Source organism: Mustela nivalis (genome assembly GCF_964662115.1).
Source record: "Mustela nivalis genome assembly, chromosome: 7".
NCBI lineage: Eukaryota > Metazoa > Chordata > Mammalia > Carnivora > Mustelidae > Mustela > Mustela nivalis.
The window spans coordinates 69,728,353-69,751,577 of record NC_139026.1 but is presented as its reverse complement, the minus strand read 5'-3'; the positions used below and the strand labels follow the sequence as shown (position 1 = coordinate 69,751,577).

The following is a 23,225-nucleotide window of genomic DNA, read 5'->3' as shown; positions in this document are numbered from 1 at the left end:
TGACACTACTTTTCCTTTAATACCAACAAATTCATTTTCTGCCTTTGTTTTCCAAGGCTATAAGGAGAATTTCCCAAACCACATCCAGAAGCAGTTAGTAGCTCTTCCTCACATATGCAATAATATTAAATGACACTGCAGAAAAACTAAATTGGAAAACTTTTTTACAAACACAGTTGTCACCACAGTTCCCACTCTACCTTTTGATTTCTCTACTGGTGGAGTTTCATCCATTTCAACCAGGGGCTTTTTGTTTGGAGGTTCTGGGGAATCAGGCGAATCTTTTATAATCTCAGCTTCAGCCAACTCTTCTTTTCCACGTTCTAAGATTCCTTTTAATCTTTCAGAGGGACAAAAAATAAAATTGAAAGTGTTAAATCTAACGGGTTCAATAATTAAACTAGACTTTGCAAATTGGTTTTAATAAAAGATAGCTGCTCTCACAGAGGAAACCTAGAAACTAATCTAAATATCAACCTCCTCCTAAAATCAGGTAAGAGAACTTAATGAATTAAACACGTTTCCCTTCTCCTTCATCATAATAATGTAATAATTCACTAATGTAGTTCACTGTAAAATAAGAAAACATGCGAGGAAAGTTTAGGAAGTTAAATTTTAAAATGTCAGAAGTGTGATCTTTGGAAGAAATGTCACAATTTTAATTTTTACAAATATGGACAAAATACTATTTCAAATTACACTGAAGATTAAGAAATCTACTAACATTTGTGGCCCAGTTTACATGCTGTGGAAATGTATTTACAGTTCACAAATTAAGAACTAAACTCTAATCTCATTTTGAGTTTCATCAGAGAACAGAAACATCTCAAAATATATAAACATCAGTGGTGTCTGAATGAGAATACCTTTTCCCACTCTTCTTAAAGTGAGCTAATTGTGTTCCAGAAATTCAGTAGCCCTAAGAAAGAAATGAACTTCTATGGTCAAAGAGAATAAAATGTTCTACTTATTTTTGGATATAATGATATGATTTCTAGAATTAGCTTCAAAATATTCCCATGTGGGAGGAAAAGTGGTGGTGGTGGTGAGGTGAGTGGCTGTGGATATATGTGAAATGAGATCTGCCATGAATTGTTAAAAATAAATGAGTAACTATTTGTTCTGTTGTTATAGATGTTTGAAATTTTCCATAGTAGGTTCTGTTTCGTTTTTAAGGGACTTACTAACATGGCCATTACAATATTTACCTGATTATTTTTCTGATTTCTGGCAAGGAGGTAGAAGCCAAAGCCAGCTGAAATGTTATGATACTTTTATTCAGAAGTATTTACTACTGGGACGCCTGGGTGACTCAGTTGGTTAAGAAGCTGCCTTCGGCTCAGGTCATGATCCCAGCGTCCTGGGATTGAGTCCCACATCAGGCTCCTTGCTCAGCAGGGAGCCTGCTTCTCCCTCAGCCTCTGCCTGCCATTCTGTCTGCTGTGCTCGCTCTCTCTCCCTCTCTCTCTGATAAATAAATAAAATCTTTAAAAAAAAAAAAGAAGTATTTACTACTTTTTATGTTTTTTTAAAAATTTTAACCTTGATGTTACTGTCTAAATCACAAACTAAGGGAAAAGAGTGTATTACTGAGGAAGGTTTTCAGAAATAAGACTGCTCTTCCTCTATGCTCCCAAGGATATCCTGTGCCTATTTTTAGAACTGCATCTTCCACACTTTGGTATAATCAATGACTTACATGTCTATCTCTACCACAACATTGTACATTTTTCCAGGGCAAGAATCTTACACCAAATTCACAACACAAACAAGGCATTCAGTATTTACTGAACAAAGAAATAAAACCATTTTTTTAATATTCATACTACATAAAGCAAAAACTGGTATCAAACTAGTTATAAAATTAAATAAACATGTATTAAATGAATGTATGAATGTGCTACATGCAGCATGTGATACACCAAAATGCACCATGGTACCCTATTGTCAATGAGGCACCTCTTGGGACTCCTGGGTGGCTCAGTTGATTAAGAGTCTGCCTTCAGCTCAGGTCATGATCCCAGGATCCTGGGATTGAGCCCCACATCAGGCTCCTTCCTTAGCGGGGAACTTGCTTCTCTCTCTGGCTGCCACTCCCCCCGATTATGCTCGCTCTTTCTCACTCTCTCTAACACATAAATAAATAAATACATAAAATCTTAAAAAAAAAAAAAAAAGAGTCACCTCTCTGAATCTTGCCAAGATTTCTCCTGTTCATAATCTTTCACAGCCTTCTCTGATTTGTCCTCCTTGTCCTCCCTCTTTCGTCCTCGTTTCTTTCGTTCTTCCTCTTCTGGGGGTTTGCTCCTACATGCCATCAGACATTCCAAGACTCTTTGATGTTTCTCTGAGTTGTTGATATGAGCTCTGACAAGGGTTTCTAATTCATTCCACATGATACGGTATTGTTCATCTCTGAAGTAAAGATTTAAAATTGGGTTCTTAAGAAATACTCTTTAAATAATATTGAAAGTCATTTGCTACTGGTAAAATAAAGTAAAAGGAATCATTACACATGGACTTTTTCTTCCTAGACAGTTCATGATGTAACTCTAAGTTATAATATCCAGTTCTGATATTCTGTATTTTGTATCATTTCATCTCAATCATACCTCCAACCATATAATTTACATATGAAATAAGTTAGCTTAAAAACAGTATGTATCAAGTAATGTGATATACAGAGAAAGTAAGAAAAATACTACCTCTTAGGGCCTTTTCCTCTTGTACCAACTGTGGAAATAGGCAGAGGATCATTTTTCCTTTCCATATCAACTAAGTTGTATATTGTTTTTTGACAGTTTAACACATCTTCTTCTGTCAAAGATTCTTTCACAATAACACTGGCTAATGGAACTACCTGTTAGAATTTTTTTAAGAAATAAAAAGAAAATCTGTCTTGAAAAACAAATATCAAAAGCATCTAGGGAGAACTTCAATTGATTTTAAACATCACCATGGTGAGATAACCTATAACCATCATTTCAATTTTCTATTAGTAATTCTTAATCTACAGCAAATTCCTATATTTGATTCTTTGCTCGAGAAATGATATCTATAAAGAATATATAACCAATCTAGAAGAAAGATTGAAAACTATTTAATACTTACCGCTTGCATGTTAAAAATGGTGGTTTGTGAAATAATCATAGGCCAGTAACGGGTATGTTTTTCTAACTGATCTTTTGCTCGTTCCAAAGGGATCTCAAGACTTCCATCGATTTTGTATCTGGGGTCTAGAAAAGGAGTTAATCTGTTTTCCCTCATAAATTCACCAAAATCCTAATGATAACCAAATAAAATAAAATTAGAAACTATTTTCTAATGTTTCAGTATGGATTACATGTAATAGTCTGTTTCCCTGATGTCTTCTGTCCTGTGATATGCAACAAAGTATTTCCTGTAACAGTCCCCTTACTAATTTTTTCCTTTCTTTTTGAACACGAAACCTATTCGCCTTTATTACAGGGGAGATGAAGAAAGCCTCAAACATAAATGCATCCATGGTTCTACTTTTTAAAAACCAAGGAACATTCATTTTTCTTCACTTATATAATTTAACTCTTTTATATCAGGGATTAATCATATTAGAATACCAATGCTTACTTTAAAAATTACCTTGACATAACATCAAAATGTTAACAGTGTTATCTTTGAATGACAGAATTATAGGTAATTTATAGTCTTTGTTTTTGATTTTAAAAAAAGAAATCTGTATTCCCTAAGTTTTCTGTGATGAATGTTTATTAGTTTTCTCCTTATTAAAAAAGATTAAAAAAAAAAGCCTAATCAAAAATAATTACCTGCAGTATGTAACACTTTTTGATTTATAAAGTATATTCCTATACATTAATCACATTTAATTTTTACCACCACCTCAAAGTAAACAACTCTGAAGTACCAAATGTAAAAGAGGGGAGGGGGATTGAAAAAATTAAAATCAGAACAGAACTTCTACCCAAAATAAAACTTCCTTACATATACCTTTAAATAACAAAAATTTAGTGTTATTCCAAAGCAGCGGTGGCCAAATATTGAAAGGTTTTTATTTGCCATTAAGTAATAACTTAAAACAAAATAAACTTCCACCTGAAATATTAGTTCAAATCAATTTCCATTCCTTCCTACAATTTCAGGGGTCACTGCTACCCATATACTTCTAGATACACACTGAATATATAAGGAAGAGTATATAGTGATAAAGAGCTCTTTTGACAGAAAAGTCAAATCAGAAGAATAATATATCATTAACTTCTCCAAACCCCATTTGTAACAGATCTTAGCATGTAACAGCCATTCAGTAACTACCTGCTAAATGGTGACAGAGTCAAAACATAAAATTTATAAATATTGGAATCTTACCGTGATCCGGTAGTCTGTAACTCTGCCTCCGCATCCTTCACTAATTGAAGGCGGATCTTCTAGAATGGATCGAGAACTGCTAAGGACATGTAAAAAAATCTCTCCTCCGTGGCTACTAAGCATATGACTAATGACTTTGGAACCTGACTTTCGTGGTTGTTCCAATAAAACAGAACGACCTGTCAAAAACAAGATTATTCTATCAGTGATGAAGTTCAAATAAACTCTTATTTTTTCCCTTAAAATTTATGTCTAGATTTTTCATTTCATTAAGCTTCATATTTTAAGCAGCATTGGCTAATTCAGTATATCTGCATTTCAAGTCCTAAAAGCCTGAATTCTAGCCTCAGTTTTCTCTTGGTCATGCCAAGTTTACATAGTTATGCAGTTTTCCAAAGTAAGTATAGTGGTCTCTGGTATAACGTTTGGTTACAAAATTTATACATTACAAGTACGTAAGATTTTCCTCCCGGACATCAAGAAGAAAATGGAGACAACTGTTGGATAACTCTTCAAATATCAAAGTTATACAATATTTGGGGGAGAAAGCAAAAAGTCTCCATTCACTTCCACAATACCTCCTATATATCAGCATGGTTATTCTAACTACTTTTTATTTTACATGACAAAAGGTTATTTAATCTGGACTTTATGGAGGCTGATAATCAAATTTTGCTTAATTTTGGCCCATCACATCAGTGCTTTCAAACCTGGGTTGTGATCACTGGTAAAGCTATTTTAAGAATTTAAATCCAGGGGCGCCTGGGTGGCTCAGTGGGTTAAGCCGCTGCCTTTGGCTCGGGTCATGATCTCAGGGTCCTGGGATCGAGTCCCGCATCGGGCTCTCTGCTCAGCAGGGAGCCTGCTTCCTCCTCTCTCTCTCTGCCTGCCTCTCTGCCTACTTGTGATCTCTCTCTGTCAAATAAATAAATAAAATCTTTAAAAAAAAAAAAAAAAAAGAATTTAAATCCAGTAAATGGACTCTTAATAATTTTTTTTCAATTTTCGCACAAGGAAACCATGAATTCAAAGTCATGTGTTAAGAATCATATGGTATAATATTGAAAATACAGTATATATGGTTAAGGTAAACTGTGCAAAAAAGAAATTCATATATACTTGCAATTTAAAATTCAATAGGCCAAAACAAATAGTCTGTACTATTCTACAAAAAAAATCAACTTAGATTCTAACAACAAAATCTTTAAAAATACTTAAAAAATATATTAAATAACACTTTTTTTAGATACAACAATCTGAAAGGCATAAACTCATCTTATTTTTAAACAGTAAAACTGCTAAAAGGGTTCTTACTATTACGTAACTTTAGAAGTGTTTTAGGAGATAAAATATGTTCAGACTATATTAAAGAGAGCTTTCTAGAATTCAGATTTTCACATTTCTTACTAATAATTGCACTTGTAATATTTTCAGACAAAACAACTAAATGTTGAAAATTACCATTTAGAAGAAAATTAGTAAGGCAGGAGGAAGGTCTACTATTTACGTCTACAGGTGAAATTCGGTAAGCGCCAGTGCAATAGTGTAATTCTGAAATGGAAGAAAACACTGATTTGAAAGAATATAAAGAAATATTTCCATAATTAAAAGAGAAAAAAATGTTCATTGAGGCCCTAACACAATGAAAAACAAAAATTCAAAAAGACATACATACTTTAAGAACCTTTGATTGGTTCTTTTCTCTCTCAATTTCTTTAAAATACCTACCAATGTTATTTGTCCTGGGTGTGCACCACTTTAATGTTATTGTTTCTTTAAACGAGCCTTCTCTACTGCTGCCTCCTATGTGGGTATCACCTTTAAGAATAAGCCAGAAAAACAATATGAAATAGATCACAAACTTCAAATTGTTAACCCAAGACTTCCAGAACAGTTTAAACTCTAGGCAAGAAAATACCTCTTGGAGAACATCATTTTTATACAGTCTCCTAGAAAGATACCAAGTAAAACTTAGATATTAGCTTTGATTAAAATAAATTATTTAACTATCCTCCATATTTCTTATTAATCAATCATTTCAGTCACTGCACTGAAAATCAACAGCAAAATAAAAAAAAATTTTTTTTAAGATTTTATTTATTTATTTGTCAGAGAGAGACACAGTGAGAGCAGGAACACAAGCAGGGGGAGTAGAAGAGGGAAAAGGAGGCTTTCCAGTTGGAGCAGGGAACCCAATGCAGAGCTTGATTCTAGGACTCTAGGACCTCTTTTTGACCTGAAGAGAAGGCAGATACATAACGACTGAGCCACCCGGGCGCTTTAGGAGCAATTTTTTTTTTAAATTTTAAGAATCTACAACTGCTCCCCTCTAACACCATTAAATGATAAGACAACAAGGTTAAATACTTAAAGAAAGCTTCAGAAATCTAAAATACACAACTGATCATCCTGAATCCTAATGAATTTATGAGAAGAAACATAAAATGAACGGTCTGCAAAGTAAATATAAAAAAAGATAGAACAGTGAGCATGTTTTGCCTTAATGGAATCTAAAGCACAACATCTAGAGTGACTAGATGCTAATAAAATCATAATGAACAAATGCAAACTATAAAGTTGACAAAGCTTTGAAGAAGATGTATACAGTACCAGGAGCATCTATAAAAAGAGATCTGACCTAATCTAAGACATCAGGGGACAGTTTCTTTGAGAAAGTGAAAACTAGTTTTCATCTAAAAGGTAAGTAGAGGGGCACCTGGGTGGCTCAGTGGGTTAATGCCTCTGCCTTCAGCTCAGGTCATGATCCCGGGGTTCTGGGACTTAGCTCAGCAAGGAGTCTGTTTCTCCCTCTCCCTCAGTCTATCGCCTCCAAACCGTGTACATGCGAACACTCTCTCTCTCAAATAAATAAATCTTAAGGAAAAAAAATAATAAAAAAGGCGACAATGACTACCAATTCAGGGCTCAGAGCTCCTCAGTTGTTTTGGGAGTGTTGAGTTTTAGGACTCTGAGGCAGTACATATAATTAGGCAGTAGCAGTAGAATCTGTAGATCTGGAGCTCAGGTAAGATGTGCAGGCTAAAGTGTAAGCTTACTCGTCAAAATCCAGCTCTTATGTCATCTCTGGAAAGCTTGCCTAACCATGGAGGCATAATCACCTGCAATCCCTACATTCTCACAGCACCCTGTTCCTACTGCAAAGCTAGCATTTTACATAGGTTGCCCATATGTCACACATACAACAGGTCAATCAATAACTATCTGAAAGAAATATTTTGTGTCACAAAGAACACTCTTAATATTTTTGTTTTAAAAAGTAAACATTTTATAGGTGCCTGGGTGGCTCAGTGGGTTAGGCCGCTGCCTTCGGCTCAGGTCATGATCTCAGGGTCCTGGGATCGAGTCCCGCATCGGGCTCTCTGCTCAGCAGAGAGTCTGCTTCCCTATCTCTCTCTCTCTCTGGCTGCCTCTCCGTCTACTTGTGATTTCTCTCTGTCAAATTAATAAATAAAATCTTTTAAAAAAAAAAAGTAAACATTTTAAAAGTTGGTTATTACCTCAGATTCTTAGTAATTTCCACATACTATATTTTTAAAAACAAGTTATTTACATTCCTTTGTTAAACATAAATAAAACCATTTATCTTAACAGTTTTTCTCATGTTAGAAATCTGTATTAGGTTAATTTCAAGATTCCTTATACATGTAACAAATGTTATGACTGGTTGAAGGTATTAACTTCAGAAAAGTTGTATACAACATGATTAAAGTCAACCATTTATTCTCTGATAGCATCAACTTCCATAGAAAATATTCTAAAGGACTTAACACAAATGCCAAAACTTAAAGGCAACATCACTGAACTTTAGGAATGGATGGAATATTATAGTTCATCTAATAATCTTCAATTCAGTAAAGTATGCAAACTGAAGTCTAGAGACATGGGTCTTGCTAAGATGGTGGCAAAGATTTAGCTAAAACTCTTATCTATTATCTCCAGAGTCTTCTCCCCCAAACCATGCTGATACAGTTACAGAAATGATTTTGGCGATGGGATCTACTGACTCAATTAATTTTTAGGGGAAAGAAAACAAATTTAAATTTAAAAACAACTGGTTTTTATGCAGGCAAGCTGGAAGTCTATCACTTTTCAAGTCAGTTCTCTTTCTTTTTGCTTTCCCAAAGCAGTTTTTTTTTTTCCCCCAAAGCAGTTTGCTTGCAAAAGGAAACTATGACATGCCTGTCATGGCTATCCCTCTCAGTATTTGTTCTAGTCACCTCGTGTTTCCCAGAGGAAAATTCTACAGAATGCTAGTTTCATGGTCATTAACAGATAATACTGTGGAATAAGTGTGGAAGGAAATGGCCACTATCCATCAGGTTTGTTTACTGACCAACTTCTCAAAGTTGTTAGTATGCTTTCATATGTCAGATCTTACAGAATACTAGCTTCCAACATCTCTTACTTACCACTTTTCAGGAAATCCACATGAGCGTCTTTGTGATGAAGCAGTTCCACATCGTAATTGGCAGATGTGTTAGCATGTTGTTCTTCCTTCAAGCAAAATTTAAAATAACTTGGTTTTATTTTCAAAATAATTAAGTTACTTATTGTTCGTTTTGCTTCTTACTTCAAGTGAGGTAAAATACACGCAACAATAATTAGCTATAATGGGAAAGTTTGCTCAGTGATTAATCTATTTAAAGATGCAATAGTTTTCCAAGGCAATATGAACTCTATATAAAAATTACTAGCTATATATAAGTAATAAAGTATTTAATGATTTTTCTTACATCAGAATTATCATAAATGATGACTCTTCCAAACCGTTAGATTTTTTACTCCAAATGTACCGTCCTGCCAACACTGCCATAATATTTACATATAAATATGTAAATATTTATATGTAAATATTATATAATTGAAAGAGTTTATACAAATTATAAGTGAAGTAGTTCTTTACAGGAGGAAATAGCATCTTTAAATACCTATAAGAAATTAGCAAATACCAGTTATATGAAATAGCAAATACAGACTAATAAACAAGTTTAGTAACTTGTTTTCACTAATTAGTATATAAGAACTTCAATATTATCTATTTACAAGAAAAAGATATGAAGAAAGAGTCACACCAGTTGCACACAAATATGATCAAATTTTTTTTTTAATTTTTTTTATTTTTTTATCAGAGAGAGAGAGAGGGAAAGAGAGAGAGCACAGGCAGACAGAATGGCAGGCAGAGGCAGAGGGAGAAGCAGGCTCCCTGCTGAGCAAGGAGCCCAATGTGGGACTCGATCCCAGGATGCTGGGATCATGACCTGAGCTGAAGGCAGCTGCTTAACCAACTGAGCCACCCAGGTGTCCCAATATGATCAAATTTAAAAAGCAAGGTATCTGTCACCCTCAGAGTATTTTTCTTGTAATTCATGAAATTACATATATTAAAATATATTACGCTAATTTATTTGATAATTGCTTCTGCATCCAAACCATTCCACTGGATAAGGCTACAATCTCTATTAGAGAACCAGCCATTGGTATAAGGAGGAAATTAATAATAAACTGATCATATTTCTCAAAAAATTTAGTGTTCATCATGTGGCAGCAAAACAATGAAACTGGACTTAAAGCCAATTTGAATGTTTAGATATGGTGACTACTTCATATTTGCAAATGTAACCAATAAAATTAAATTCAACTCTGCTCAGTAAAAATTCACCTGAAGCTTATTATGGGCCAGGCGTTGTGCTGGTCCTAGGCAACTGAGTGATAAAATAATGGAAATGAATAGGTACCAACAGATTCCTAACAAAATCCATTAGTAAAATCATGTGACTTACATCTTCCGTTTCAGCTGGAATATAATAAACTTTTAAAACTACAAGCTATTTTTTCCCCGTCAGACCTATTAGTTACAAACACCTTCATACTAGATGAGTAAGAACAATAATAAAGGAAATAAAAGATCCACTAGGATGCACAAAATAAAATCTAGTAACATACTTGTCAGGAAAAGAATCACAGAAAAAGTAATCATTTAAGACACAGATTAGATTTTGATGAAAATAATGAGAACATAGTTAAAAACAAAAAAGCTGATATACAGTGCTCTTACTAAAAAAAAAAATACAGGATTTTGTTCTGTGATACTTTCTTGTTGCTTTTCACTATGTACTGACCTGGTCAAAGACACTGAATGTGGGCTAGCAAAACAGAAAATATGATATGGGGAGAAAAAGTTAAGGTTCAATTAAAATAAACAATACATGTCAAAAAAAAAATTTAAAAAGCAAAGCAGAGCTTTCAAAATAGCAAGAAAAGGAGCTGCCTACCTTCATTGGAATATTTGTAATAGTAGTTGAAGCCAAGTCAAAATGCTGTTGTACTAAAATATTTAATTTGGTAGCAAGATGCCGTCCTGCCCGAACACTATGAACTTCACTGGTTAAAACGGGAGATAACTACAAAAAAAGTATTAAAAAAAACCCATAAAACATTAATATAGTGTAACCTAGTGCCAATATGTTTACAGATAGGAATATAAGTATTTTTACTTTTTAGAATTTAGAAAAAATAAAAAGGCCCATAAATTAACTATGATCATTATTTTAGCAAAAAATTCTCATACACTCACTCAACAGATAAATACTAAGAACTTACTATATTATCTGCCAGAAACTGAACTGAAGATGTAGCAAATAGGCAAAGTCTTTGTTCTCTTGCAACTTAAGTGTGGAATAGTCTTTGATTTAAATATTTATCTTAGTTTATAGTTTTTACTTCTATTTATCTATATGCAAAACGATTTGAAATGGCCGAGAGAAATACTATAGAAAACAATTAATTTTGTGGAGAGGAAAAAGCCCTGTAACTAAAATTACTTATTTTAATATTTATGGAAATTGCCATAAATGTCATATTTCATCACCAAAAAATGCAATCAGGCTACCAAAAGTTACTTACAACAAGATTATATAAGCCTTCACTCAGTCCAGGGTATAATATTTAGTGTAAATAAATTTTTAGTTATCACAAAATAAAGCCAACATGCACCCACATTATCAAAAGAGGCAGAAAAACGTTTTAAAAAAAAGGGAGGGGCTTTCACTGGAAACCACCTAAAAACACAATGATAGAGTTAATGACCTAAAAATACCACTTAACTATTGAACACTTGGGTAAGGTAATACTTCCCATGTTTATATAAATTAAGGCTAAGTGAAAAACCAGAACATAAGAACATACACATTTAATATAACTATATAAATCCATACATCTATTTTCTAAACACAACACTGATGGAGAATATTATGTGATACAATCTATTTAAAAATCAGCAGACTCATCTTTTCCCTTTAAAATTGTTCAAATTTATTTAAAAAGTAAAACCAAGATTAAAAATTAGTTTTAGCTTTGTCCTCTGGACATGTAAAATTAATTTTATCGAAGTCTATTTTTGTTAAAAAGTATATTGCCTTTCTAATGATGAAAAATAGATTCTTATACAATAAAAAGTCATTAAAGCAACTGAAATCCATTACAGTAACTGAAATTTTAGGAACAATACAGACTATGTATGGTTTTGCAACACATTTAAATTTCAACAGGCAAGCAAAACAGAAAGCATTTTAACATCTATGATTGTAACATAAGAATCATCCTAAGTGTTTTGCCATAGAGATTGCTTTGAAACTCTCAAGACCTTGGCAGAAAATGTTGGCAATATGATCATTTTTATGCTAACCCCCTTTTTTTTTTTAAATTTTTATTTATTTATTTATTTGACAGAGAGAGAGAGAGATCACAAGTAGGCAGAGAAGCAAGCAGAGAAAGAGAGGAGGAAGCAGGCTCCCCGCTGAGCAGAGAGCCCGATGCAGGACTCGATCCCAGGACCCTGAGATCACGACCCGAGCCGAAGGCAGTGGCTTAACCCACTGAGCCACCCAGGCGCCCCAACCCTTTTTTTTTTTTTTTAAAGATTTTTTATTTATTTATATGACAGATAGAGATCACAAGTAGGCAGAGAGGCAGGCAGAGAGAGAGGGGGAAGCAGGCTCCCCGCTGAGCAGAGAGCCCAATGCAGGGCTCGATCCCAGGACCCGGGACCATGAACTGAGCTGAAGGCAGAGGCTTAACCCACTGAGCCACCCAGGCGCCACTATGCTAACCCTTCTCAGCGCTTCTTATTAATAAATAACAGTGATCTGTCCTTGCATTACTTCCGCACTTACCTCCTTTTTAGGACGATCAGATACAAGGCTGTCTTCACCAACTGCATAAGTATGGATCAAGACCAGCTCACACTTCTGAATCTGCATGAGACTTAAAGAGAAACTTCTTACTTAGAATATAAGAATACACAGTATGTAAAGAATCCAGGTTGGTAAACTATTGAAAGTTTAATATATCAAAACAGTATATCTCTATAATCGGATATTGCTGTTAATATAAAAGCTAAATATTTAGAAAAACCACATAATTGCTGTACTAATACGAATATGAATTTACTATAAATGCAAAAATGATACTTTCTTGTGTTTGAAAAATAAAGGAAAATGTCTTGTAATCAGGAATAATTTTTAATAGATAACCGCCACAGAGAAAATGAATATATTGTGTATTTGTATCTCTTTTACTAAGATTTTTGGGGCCCCTGGGTGGCTCAGTGAGTTAAAGCCTCTGCTTTCGGCTCAGGTCATGATCCCAGGGTCCTGGGATCGAGCCCCACATCGGGCTCTCTGCTCAGCAGGGAGCCTGCTTCCCTTCCTCTCTGTCTGCCTGCCTCTCTGCCTACCTGTGATCTCAGGCTGTCAAATAAATAAATAAAATCTTAAAACAAAACAAAAAAAAACAAAAACTAATGATTTTTAAGGACAAAAATCAGGTAATAATAATAGAAAATAATCCCACTCATTGACAATAATACCAGTACTCCAATTAAGAAAATTAGTAATAGTTCAATCAAATATAAACTCCACATTGCAACTGTCCTAAACATGTCTTTAATAGCTTTATTTACTTTTTTTTTGGTGAGTGGAGGGGAGGTGGTAGAAGAGGCAGAGGAAGAGAGAGAGAGAGAACCCTGAACCCTAAGCAGACCCCATGCTCAGTGCCAAGCCCAATGCAGGCCTTGATCTCATGACCCTGAGATCATGAACTGAGCCAAAACCAAGAATTAGACACTCAACCAACTGAGCCACCCAAGTGCCCCAACTTTAATCCTTTTAAAAAATTCATACAATGCAATTAGTTATGTTTTGATTTGGTACATATTAAATAATCCTACCAACTACAAGTTTGTAACACAAAGTATGAGAGCAAGCCATCAAAATAAGTATGCTTTATAAATATATGTATTATTTTACCCTTCTAATCACCTTTCCTATCAAAAAAAAAAGTAAAATTTTAACATGAAAGAGAAAATGGAAAAATTTTCTGATCAAACATACATTTTTTGGCTAATTTGTAGAGCCAGTGGAGAATTTAAGGGAATGCTACCAATTACTGTTATAATCATTGGAATAATTATAATGAAACACAGGACTATAAAATGGAGTATTTATTTCACTTATGATCATACTCACTGATCTGAATTTGCAGCAAGCTTGTTATGCTCATGAATTGTTTCTTGGACACAATCCTCAAGCATTCGTACATGACTATCACTATGGCATAAAAAAGAACAAACCTGAATATACAGTGAAAAAATTAAACACACTATTCAGCTGCAGTATCTTGTTATAAGCACTTAAAATTACTTCAATAAGAACTGTCTTTAGCATGTTCACTCACAATACCAAAGAATCAGCTGAAAAACTAATGAGAAAAAAAGTCAAATTAACCGATATGATGACAATCTAAGTAGATTTCACTGAAATGAGTATGTTAGAACTGGATAAATACGGCTTCAATATTAGAAAGGCTACTTGAAATATGCCTAAACACTAACATGCTGCCCCTGTTTTTTCAAATAAAAACTGTAATAAGACATTAAAATTCCCTTAGTGAAAGAATTATTGTGATTAATGTCTCACCTTTTTGCATTAGTAATGCAAATTATTCGTCCTCTATTTCCAACACGTTCTGCATTTTCCATTAATAGAGTACGAGCCTCATGTTGGTATTCTGTAATTTTACACAGGGTTTCCACTGCTGCAACAAGACCATGCAGAATGCTGCAGCATTCTGGATCTGCTCGTGGATTAGGAGGCCCAACAGCAGCTAATGCTGCCATTAGCTGAAGAAAAAGAGAAAATGATTATATTGACAAGAGTATGTACAAGTCAGACAAAGACATCACAAGAAAACTACAGCCAGTATATCTTACAAATATGGACACAAATAACCTCCACGAAATACCACCAAACCAAATTCAGCAACATATAAAAAGATTTATACACCATGACAAATTCTACACCATGACTTATAGCCCAGGAATGCAAAGTTGATTTAACATCTGAAAATTAATTAACATAAATACCAATAAAATTTTTCAAAAACCCCATGATCATCTTCATAAACACAGAAAAAGCATTTCACGAAATCCAGGGCCTTTCATGATAAAAACAATCAACAAACTAGATATAGACAGGAACTTCCTCAAGCAGAAAATGGCACCAACAAAAAACCTACAGATGACATCATCTTTAATAGTGAAGATTGGACATATTCCCTCTAAGATCAGGAGTAGAAGAAGGCTGTCTTCTCTCATCACTTTTATTCCACACTATATTGGAGGTCCTAGCCCGGGCAATTAAGAAAAAGAAATAAAAGGAATCCAGATTGGAAAGAAAGAAGTAAAATTATCTCTATGTTGCAGATGACGTGAATTTTTTTTTTTTTAATATTTTTATTTATTTGGGGCGCCTGGGTGGCTCAGTGGGTTAAAACCTCTGCCTTCAGCTCAGGTCATGATCCAAGGGTCCTGGGATCGAGCCTCACATCGAGCTCTCTGCTCGGCGGGGAGCCTGCTTCCCCTTCTCTGCCTGCCTCTCTGCCTACTTGTGATCTCTGTCTGTCAAATAAATAAATAAAATCTTTAAAAAGAAAAAAAAATATTTTTATTAATTTGAAAAAGAGAGTGAGCGAGCACACAAGTAGGGGGAGCTGGAGAGGGAGATGGAGAAGCAGGCTCTCTGCAGAGCAGGGAGCCAATGCAGGGCTCGATACCAGGACCCTGGGATCATGACCTGAGCCAAAGGCAGATGCTTAACCAACTGAGCCACCCAGGCGCCCCTATATGATCTTGTATGTAGAAAATCATAAGGAATCCCCTAACAAACTATTAGAAATGATAAGCAAGTTCAGCAATTTGCAGGATACATAATCAATAATAAAAAATAAAATTGTACTGCAACACATTTTCAATGAATAACCCAAAAATGTAGAAAACAATTCCATTTATAATAGCACAAAAAGAATAAAATCTCTGGGAAAAAATCAACAAAAGAAATGCAAATTTTATACCCTGAGAACTACAAAACACTGTTGAAAGAAATGAAAGATCTAAATGAATGTAAAACATCCCATGTTCCTGGGTTGAAAGACTTAATATTGTTAAAATAGTAACATTACTCAAACTCAACTACAATTAAAACTTAATCCATGTCAGAATCCCAGCTGATTTCTTTGTAGAAACTGACAAGGTGATTCTAAAATTAATATAGAATTGCAAGAATCAGAGAACAGCCAAAACAATCTTGAAAGAGAACAAACTGGAAGGACTTTGCTTGTATATGCATAGACACTCTGGAATGAGCCATAAAAAACTAATAGTGGTGGGGATAAACAGTAATTTGCTGGTAAATCAGCTCTCTCTGAAGTTGGGGGTGCAGGGAAGTCCTAACTTGTTTTTGCCAGTATGTATGGTTAAATAAAATACTCCCACCATGGCAGATTTCAAGCTTTACTGAACACAAAGTTGGTAGGAGTTGAACACATTCACCTGTTCCAAGTTGGTATAACCGGGGTCTAGCACACCACTAACTGGGTCAGGGGATGAACTGGAAAGTTTTCAAGGTCTACCTTTTACTACACATACAAATATGTATATGTGTACATAAGTACATGTGTATGTATATATGTAAATTTAATTTCTAAACTATGTAAATATTACCTATTCATGAAAAGTAATCAGAAAAGAAAGAAAAAAACTGTGTATAAATGACTATACAAAGTCCCTGGTACATAGGAGAAACTCAATTAAAAAAGTAGCTCGGGGCGCCTGGGTGGCTCAGTGGGTTAAGCCTCTGCCTTCGGCTCAGGTCATGATCTCAGGGTCCTAGGATCAAGCCCCGCATCAAGCTCTCTGCTCGGTGGGGAGCCTGCTTCCCTTCCTCTCTCTCTCTCTGCCTACCTCTCTGCCTACTTGTGATCTCTGCCTGTCAAATAAATAAATAAAATCTTTAAAAAACAAAAAAGTAGCTTTTTAGGGATGTTGTGGTCCTAGAGAAAGTAGCAGAAAGCAGGCTTAACTTTTGGAATCAGACAGAGATGGAATGAAATTCTGGCTATGCCTTTAAACACTGTAACCCTGGTCAATCTCTCCTAACCTAAAAGTGAAAAAAATATAATCTGTCCCATATTAGTGCAATACTTTCAAACTTTATTTAATTGAGCCTACAAAAACCAGACCCAAACGTCTGAACTCCAACAATTTTGGGTGATAAAATTTAAGATGTATAGGATAGAGTCATGTGCTGTAACAGAAAGAGCCCTGGTCCCAGGTATATAAATAAGTCAAAACACGTCTGGCTCCCGTGGGCCTCTGTTCCTTCACCTGCACATGAAAGGAGTCGAAGCAAAGGATGTTTACAACCCTTCTAGCCCCAAAATTCATCTTCAGTCTACTTCACTTGTTACTCATGATTGTTCACAATAATTAGGGAAAGGTGTGACATGGTTAACCAAAGCTAAACATTAAATGTGTTAACACAAACAAGATTATACATAATGTATACAAAATGTCAATTATTTTATATAATCTTAAACACCAGTGATCTGCTATATAGTTGCCTTCCTAACTACTTTCCCCTTCTGTTCACAATTTAAAAGCAATCACCATGATACAATGTGCCTTCACATTCAGAAAGCAGAGGGAAGTAGCAATTCTCTTATCATTACTATACATACCATTATCAAATGCACAAGTTTTATAGCACTGCAGAGGTGAAGTAAAGAAAACCTATACAAATTTGTACTGATTTTTATTCAGACACAACTAGAGAGGCTTCAGGCTTCCTTCATAGTACCTCTTAAAAAAAGTAAAGCAAAAATACATGCCCTTTCAAAAAGAAAATGCAGAGAGAATGTACAGAGTCTTTAACATTATTTTTTAAAGTAAAGAAAGAATTAAGAATGCTCTGGAGTAATATCAATGCAAAGCCAAAACAATAAAAGCCCACTGCGCGAGTGTATTACCTCAAAAGAATAAAAGATTAGATATGTTTACATATTACAACACTAATCACATTTTAAGACCAAATACTGTGATAAACACATTTTCTTTAAAAATGTTCCATTTACGGGACGCCTGGGTGGCTCAGTCAGTTAAGCTGCTGCCGTCAGCCCAGGTCAAGATCCCAGGGTCCTGGGATCGAGTCCTGCATCGGGCTCCTGCTTCTCTCTCTGCCTCTGCCTGTCACTCTGCTTGCTTGTGCACTCGTGTGCTTTCTCTGACCAACAAATAAATAAATAAATAAATAAATAATTCTTTTTTTTAAAAAAAGTTCCATTTACAACATATTTAGATGAAATTATTTCTATTGAAGGATATCCATTAACAAAAAAACTTTAACATGAAATCATTCAAAAAAATGTATTCAAATATTTCACTAATGCCTCTCATATTCATATTCATCAGTAAAGAACCCAGGAAACTGAAGTCTGTCACCCAACTCAACAACAGCAAAGAACATAATCTATCACAAATCTCAATATTCTTAGACAAATAATGTTTAAAAACCATCAGGCCTAGAAAGCAGCTAGTTCAAACTAGAGCAAAAGACTATGCTCCAAGAAGTATTTCAAGCAAAAAACAAGCTGCTAAATTTCTCATACACTTATGATAAAAATACTAACTTTTTAAAAAAGATTTTATTTATTTATTTATTATTTGACAGACAGAAATGACAAGCAGGTAGAGAGGCAAGCAGAGAGAGATGGGGAAGCAGGCTCCCCGCTGAGCAGAGAGCCCGATGCGGGGCTCGATCCCAGGACCCTGAGATCATGACCGGAGCTGAAGGCAGAGGCTTAACCCACTGAGCCACCCAGGCACCCCTATATATTGACAGGTTTTATAGAGACATGAGGAAAAGCAGCAAGATACATATAAAATAAAGCAAATTAAGAAAAAAAGGAAATGATAAATTGAAGCAATAAACAAAAAGTTACACAAAAAAGGAAAAAATATTTAAGTCAAATCATTATGTGGTACACCTTAAACTTATACAGAGCTGTAAGTCAGTGATATCTCAGTAAAACCTAAAAAAGAGAAAGGATATACCCATATATACTACTTAGCTTAGCAGTAAATAACACTTTATACAGATATCATTGCAAATATGCAATTCTAAATTAACAAAAATTCCGATATAACAACACTGAGAAAATGAGGGAAGGTAAGAGGGTAAGCATGGGTGACAAGAAATCTAAAAGTTAAATTTTCATTAACAATAATGATAAAAAATAAAGTTTAAATTGAGAACTCAATCAATAGCAGTAAAAACCATTATTTAGAAATACGGAAGTACATACTAGATGAGCTAGAGTTGAAAGTTTGCTTCTAGGAAGTGGGAAAAGACTGGAGTGAAGACAGCTGTTTTTCATTTAAGTATTGTTTTAAAACTACAGGCAAATAGTATACTGATAAAAAGAAAAAATCTTTCAAATTGTTTTCCAAGAAACTATTACCACATTCAGATAATTTTCAGAAATGGCTACAGCTCAAAACCTAACCATACCTCCTGCAAATTTTGGTCTTCTTGAGTCCAAGAATTTAGAACATGTGCTCCAGAGTCACTCACAATGAAATTCACCTAACAGAGTTCAAAGACATAATTAGTATTCACATCCAATTCCACTCAATCATATCATATTTAATATGCAGTCTCTAGCACTGGCTTGCTGATTCATTCATTCACTTTATAGTTCTAGAATGCCTAGTATATGCCAGGTGCTATCCTTGGCACTGGGTATTTGGGAATACAGCAACGAATAAAAGTTCTATCACTCACAATATGGGGTAAGTCAGGCATTTGGGGGCAGTGGTAAGATAGAGGGCAGTATAGGAAGAATCCAAATAAGTAAATGCACAAGAGAATTTCAGTGAGTGATAAATGCTATGAAAACCAAATTGGTTAGCTGCTTTAGGTTCAGTGGTCAGAGAAGGGCTCTCCACAGAACTGGCAACTGACTGCAAACCAAATGACCAAAAGAAACCAGCCATAAATGGAGCTGGGGATAGAGAATTCCTGGTATAGCAAACAGCAAATGCATAGGCCTCTAAATGTGTACCCTCAGAAGAGTGAAAAGGTCCCAGCAGGCAAACGGGTGGGAGACAGGCTCAGAGAAACAGGTACTAGCCATACCACGAAAGGCACTGAATGTCAAAATAGTCCATCTGGACTTTATCCTAAAGTAAAAAGCAAACAAAAAAATACTACAGAGAAAAATGATAATAGATATATTAGAAGGATATATTAGAAAGTATATAAGATGATGGATGATTACTCCCTTTTGAAGGAGGGTAAGACTATTTCTTTCCCCTGGACTACATGATCTAATCCATGATCTTTTTTCTAACTATCCATGAAATATGAGTTTTGCATCCCTAATATATTTGGTAAGTGGTTTTCTCTCTGAAGTCTTCTCTAACAGGGACATATTCTACTAGCCATTTTAGTTATATTATCTCACTGAAATCTTACATCACAGAAAGAGGTGTTATGCTTACATGTGAGGAAGCTGAGGTTTGGAAAAATTAAGCAATATGATCAAGGTCACAATGTGGTAGCTAATGATGCCAGAATTTGAACCAAAGCCTCTATCAGAAATTACTACTTATCTTCCCCTCATATCTTCCTTATGTTCTTTTACCCTACATCATGCACAATTTGCAGAGGGACTAAAAACAATTTACATTTTAATTTGGAATATATCTGAATGTATTAGATTCTCTATGTTCAGCCTTACTGCCACTTTCCTGCCTGTGGTAGTCTAAGAGACTGGCTAGGTCTCAGCCTAGGCTGCTCCAAATGAGACAAAGCAAATCATCCATTTGTGGGTAACCAAATGACTCCCAAAATAAAACAGCTGAGATGATGAAACCTGAAGATAATTTTCATATTTGGAATCTATCAATCCTCAATCTCTCTTCTTATGGAAAAAAATAATTTCCACTTAGCATTCTTAAGAGCTTTTCTTGTAATAAGGCTAAATCCTGCAGCAATTTAGTGTGTATCCACTAAAACTATAAGCAGCCAGCCTGCTTAGGTTCAAATGCTAGTTCTGTCTCTAACTAGCTGTGTGCCTCAGGACAAGTTTCTTCTATTTACCTCAATTTCTAGATCTCCAACATGGCAATAATAAACAAAGCTGATATTCACATGATATCTACCAAAACAATCTGACATTGCTTACACCCAACATCCCTTCTGCTTTGACCGGCAACGGTCTCAATGGTTATTCTCAATTCTATTCTGGTTATTATACACTTTGAATATTGTCCCAGTAATTACAGTAGGTACCTTACAGGATTGTTGTGAAAATTAAAGAAGTTAATAAATATGAAGCACTCTGGAAATGACTGGCACATGTAAATGCTCCATAACTGTTAGCTGTTATTATTGCTATTGGCCCTAATTAAATATAGATAGCATGTTAATCCCCCAAAAGAGTTCCACATACCACATTTTTTAAAGTAGTAAACAGCTGTAAGTCAAAACTATAGTAAATTCTTATGTAAAAAATATAACAGTTAAGTCCATCCCCCGCCCCCAATGATGATTTTGCTTGTACTTCACACTCACCAGCTTTTTGAAAGGAAATATATCATACATTATTCTACAGTATTCCATGGAAGATTCTACTGAACAAGTCCACAATGATTTAGATATGGGTGCCAAAGGGATGATTCCTTGGGTCCTATTCTTCACCAGCATATCAAACTCGACATGCTGTCTGCATGATTCTGCCATGTAAGGGCAGTGATCTACAACAAATACTGTTTTATGAGATTCAGAAAAAATCTTCATTTTTGTTTTAACCTGTAAGGGATAAAATATATTAGCCAAATGTCTCATATATGACATTTAATATCCTTAAATTGTTCCTAATTAATGTTTTTTCCTCAAAAAGATTTGGTAGGGAACATGAATAATCAGTATTCAAAGAAATTTATCCAACAAAGGACAAGATTTAAGGAGGTCATGACCATAAAGTAACTATCAATTGGAGGGATAAGCTACACCATAGTAAGCTGTCACTCTATCAGTCACAGGCAAAATTACAGTATATATATATTTTGCTTTTTGAATAAACTTAAAATTGCCAGGAAAAAACAATGTTTACAAATAACTGCACTTGATTCCCTTATGTAATACCAAACATAATCAATGACAAATACTCTTAAAATACGCTTCTGATGATTCTTGCTAACTGACATCAATCACACAAAAACCCTCAAACTAACCCAAGTCAGCAGTTGGACTTCCCTCCAAAGTCTCAAGACTTCTGAATAAGGTTGAGGTGGGCCAGAATTAACAGGAAAGAGGAGTGACAGCAAAAGAAAAGCCCCCATATAAACATGTCCTAAGACAACTGCATATCGGGTCTTCGCATTAGGAATAAGGACCCCAAATACAGTCTCCCCTTTAGCTTTTTGTAACACCACAGTAATTTATCATGTAGAACAGAAAAACTCAGTTGCTACATTCCACACTGCTGGGGAGGAGAAACTTTTAAACTTTTTCTTATAAAAACTCCCTTGCTTCTCTAATAAAACCTTACACTGAAAAGACAATCCACATTCAAAAAGCACATGGTAAGCAGAGCAAAAGTGTTCATTAAAACGAACTGACTTTCTACGACCTAGCTATTTTCTTCTGCTTTCAAACGCATTTCCCCTTCATGCAAACTCTTTGAGAAACCTCAACACACTCTGCTGGAGGGTGGGGGGTGGAAAGTACAAGGTGAGTGGATAGGGAAGACCTCAGGATCGAGGTTCGCTTACTTTCGTGCCTGGTCCTGCAGTGAAAACGAACAGAGGCTATGGACCACAGCCTCTCTGGAAAAGGCTGCTGGCTGGGTGGGGAGGGTCAGCGCACAGTCAGGAGTGTCTGGTACCAAAGACTGGGGACTATGCTTTCCCCGCTCATCTCCTAGCACACCGGTCCTTCCCAGGCTTCCTAAATGCAGGAGCGCGCGCGCGTGCGCGTGAACACAAACACTCACACACACTCGGACTCGCGCGTGCGCAAAGCCCTCTTCCTCAGCCCCGCCAAGCAGCCCTTCCCCCTCGGTGGGCCAGACGCCCAGCTCTCAGAACAGGAAGAGGGCGGAGCCAAGAAAAAAAATGCCTCCGAACCCCAAGATTTTCTACCCGCTAATTTTCCCAATAACCCTTTGGGAAGATTGATCCGGGCGAACTCAGAGCCTCCCCAACAGCGAAGTACCAACCACAGCACCGGCTAAACCAGCCACGGCCCTGAGGCGCACGGCCCTCCCACCCGGCCTCCCCTTCTTCGCCTCTCCACCCAGGTCGGCTTCCCCTGGCAAAACTCGCGACACTTTGCGAGAAGGCAAGCAGAAGCCTGAGTAGATTGATGGGGAGGGACGTAGAAGGGAACCGCCTCCACCTCTCGCGCATGTCTGCGAGAAGCCTCGAATAAATTTCTTGGCTCTGC

The 23,225-nt window shown here is 35.6% G+C and overlaps 1 protein-coding gene across 1 annotated transcript in view; it reads right to left on the bottom strand.

Annotated features, from left to right (window-relative positions):
* Positions 1-23,177, bottom strand: part of INTS13 (integrator complex subunit 13) — a 28,910-nt gene extending 5,733 nt beyond the window's left edge. Inside the window, exons 1-15 of the mRNA XM_082738513.1 lie at positions 22,553-23,177; positions 21,351-21,587; positions 19,284-19,358; positions 14,358-14,560; positions 13,908-13,988; positions 12,555-12,645; positions 10,656-10,784; positions 8,793-8,877; positions 6,091-6,180; positions 5,824-5,913; positions 4,363-4,541; positions 3,112-3,282; positions 2,706-2,860; positions 2,185-2,415; positions 201-340 (exon numbers count right to left, since the gene is read on the bottom strand). Coding sequence (XP_082594639.1) covers positions 201-340; positions 2,185-2,415; positions 2,706-2,860; positions 3,112-3,282; positions 4,363-4,541; positions 5,824-5,913; positions 6,091-6,180; positions 8,793-8,877; positions 10,656-10,784; positions 12,555-12,645; positions 13,908-13,988; positions 14,358-14,560; positions 19,284-19,358; positions 21,351-21,575 — 1,945 coding nt within the window. The 5' untranslated portion in view covers positions 21,576-21,587; positions 22,553-23,177. The remainder of the gene's footprint in view (positions 1-200; positions 341-2,184; positions 2,416-2,705; positions 2,861-3,111; positions 3,283-4,362; positions 4,542-5,823; positions 5,914-6,090; positions 6,181-8,792; positions 8,878-10,655; positions 10,785-12,554; positions 12,646-13,907; positions 13,989-14,357; positions 14,561-19,283; positions 19,359-21,350; positions 21,588-22,552) is intronic.
* Positions 23,178-23,225: the final 48 nt, after the last annotated feature.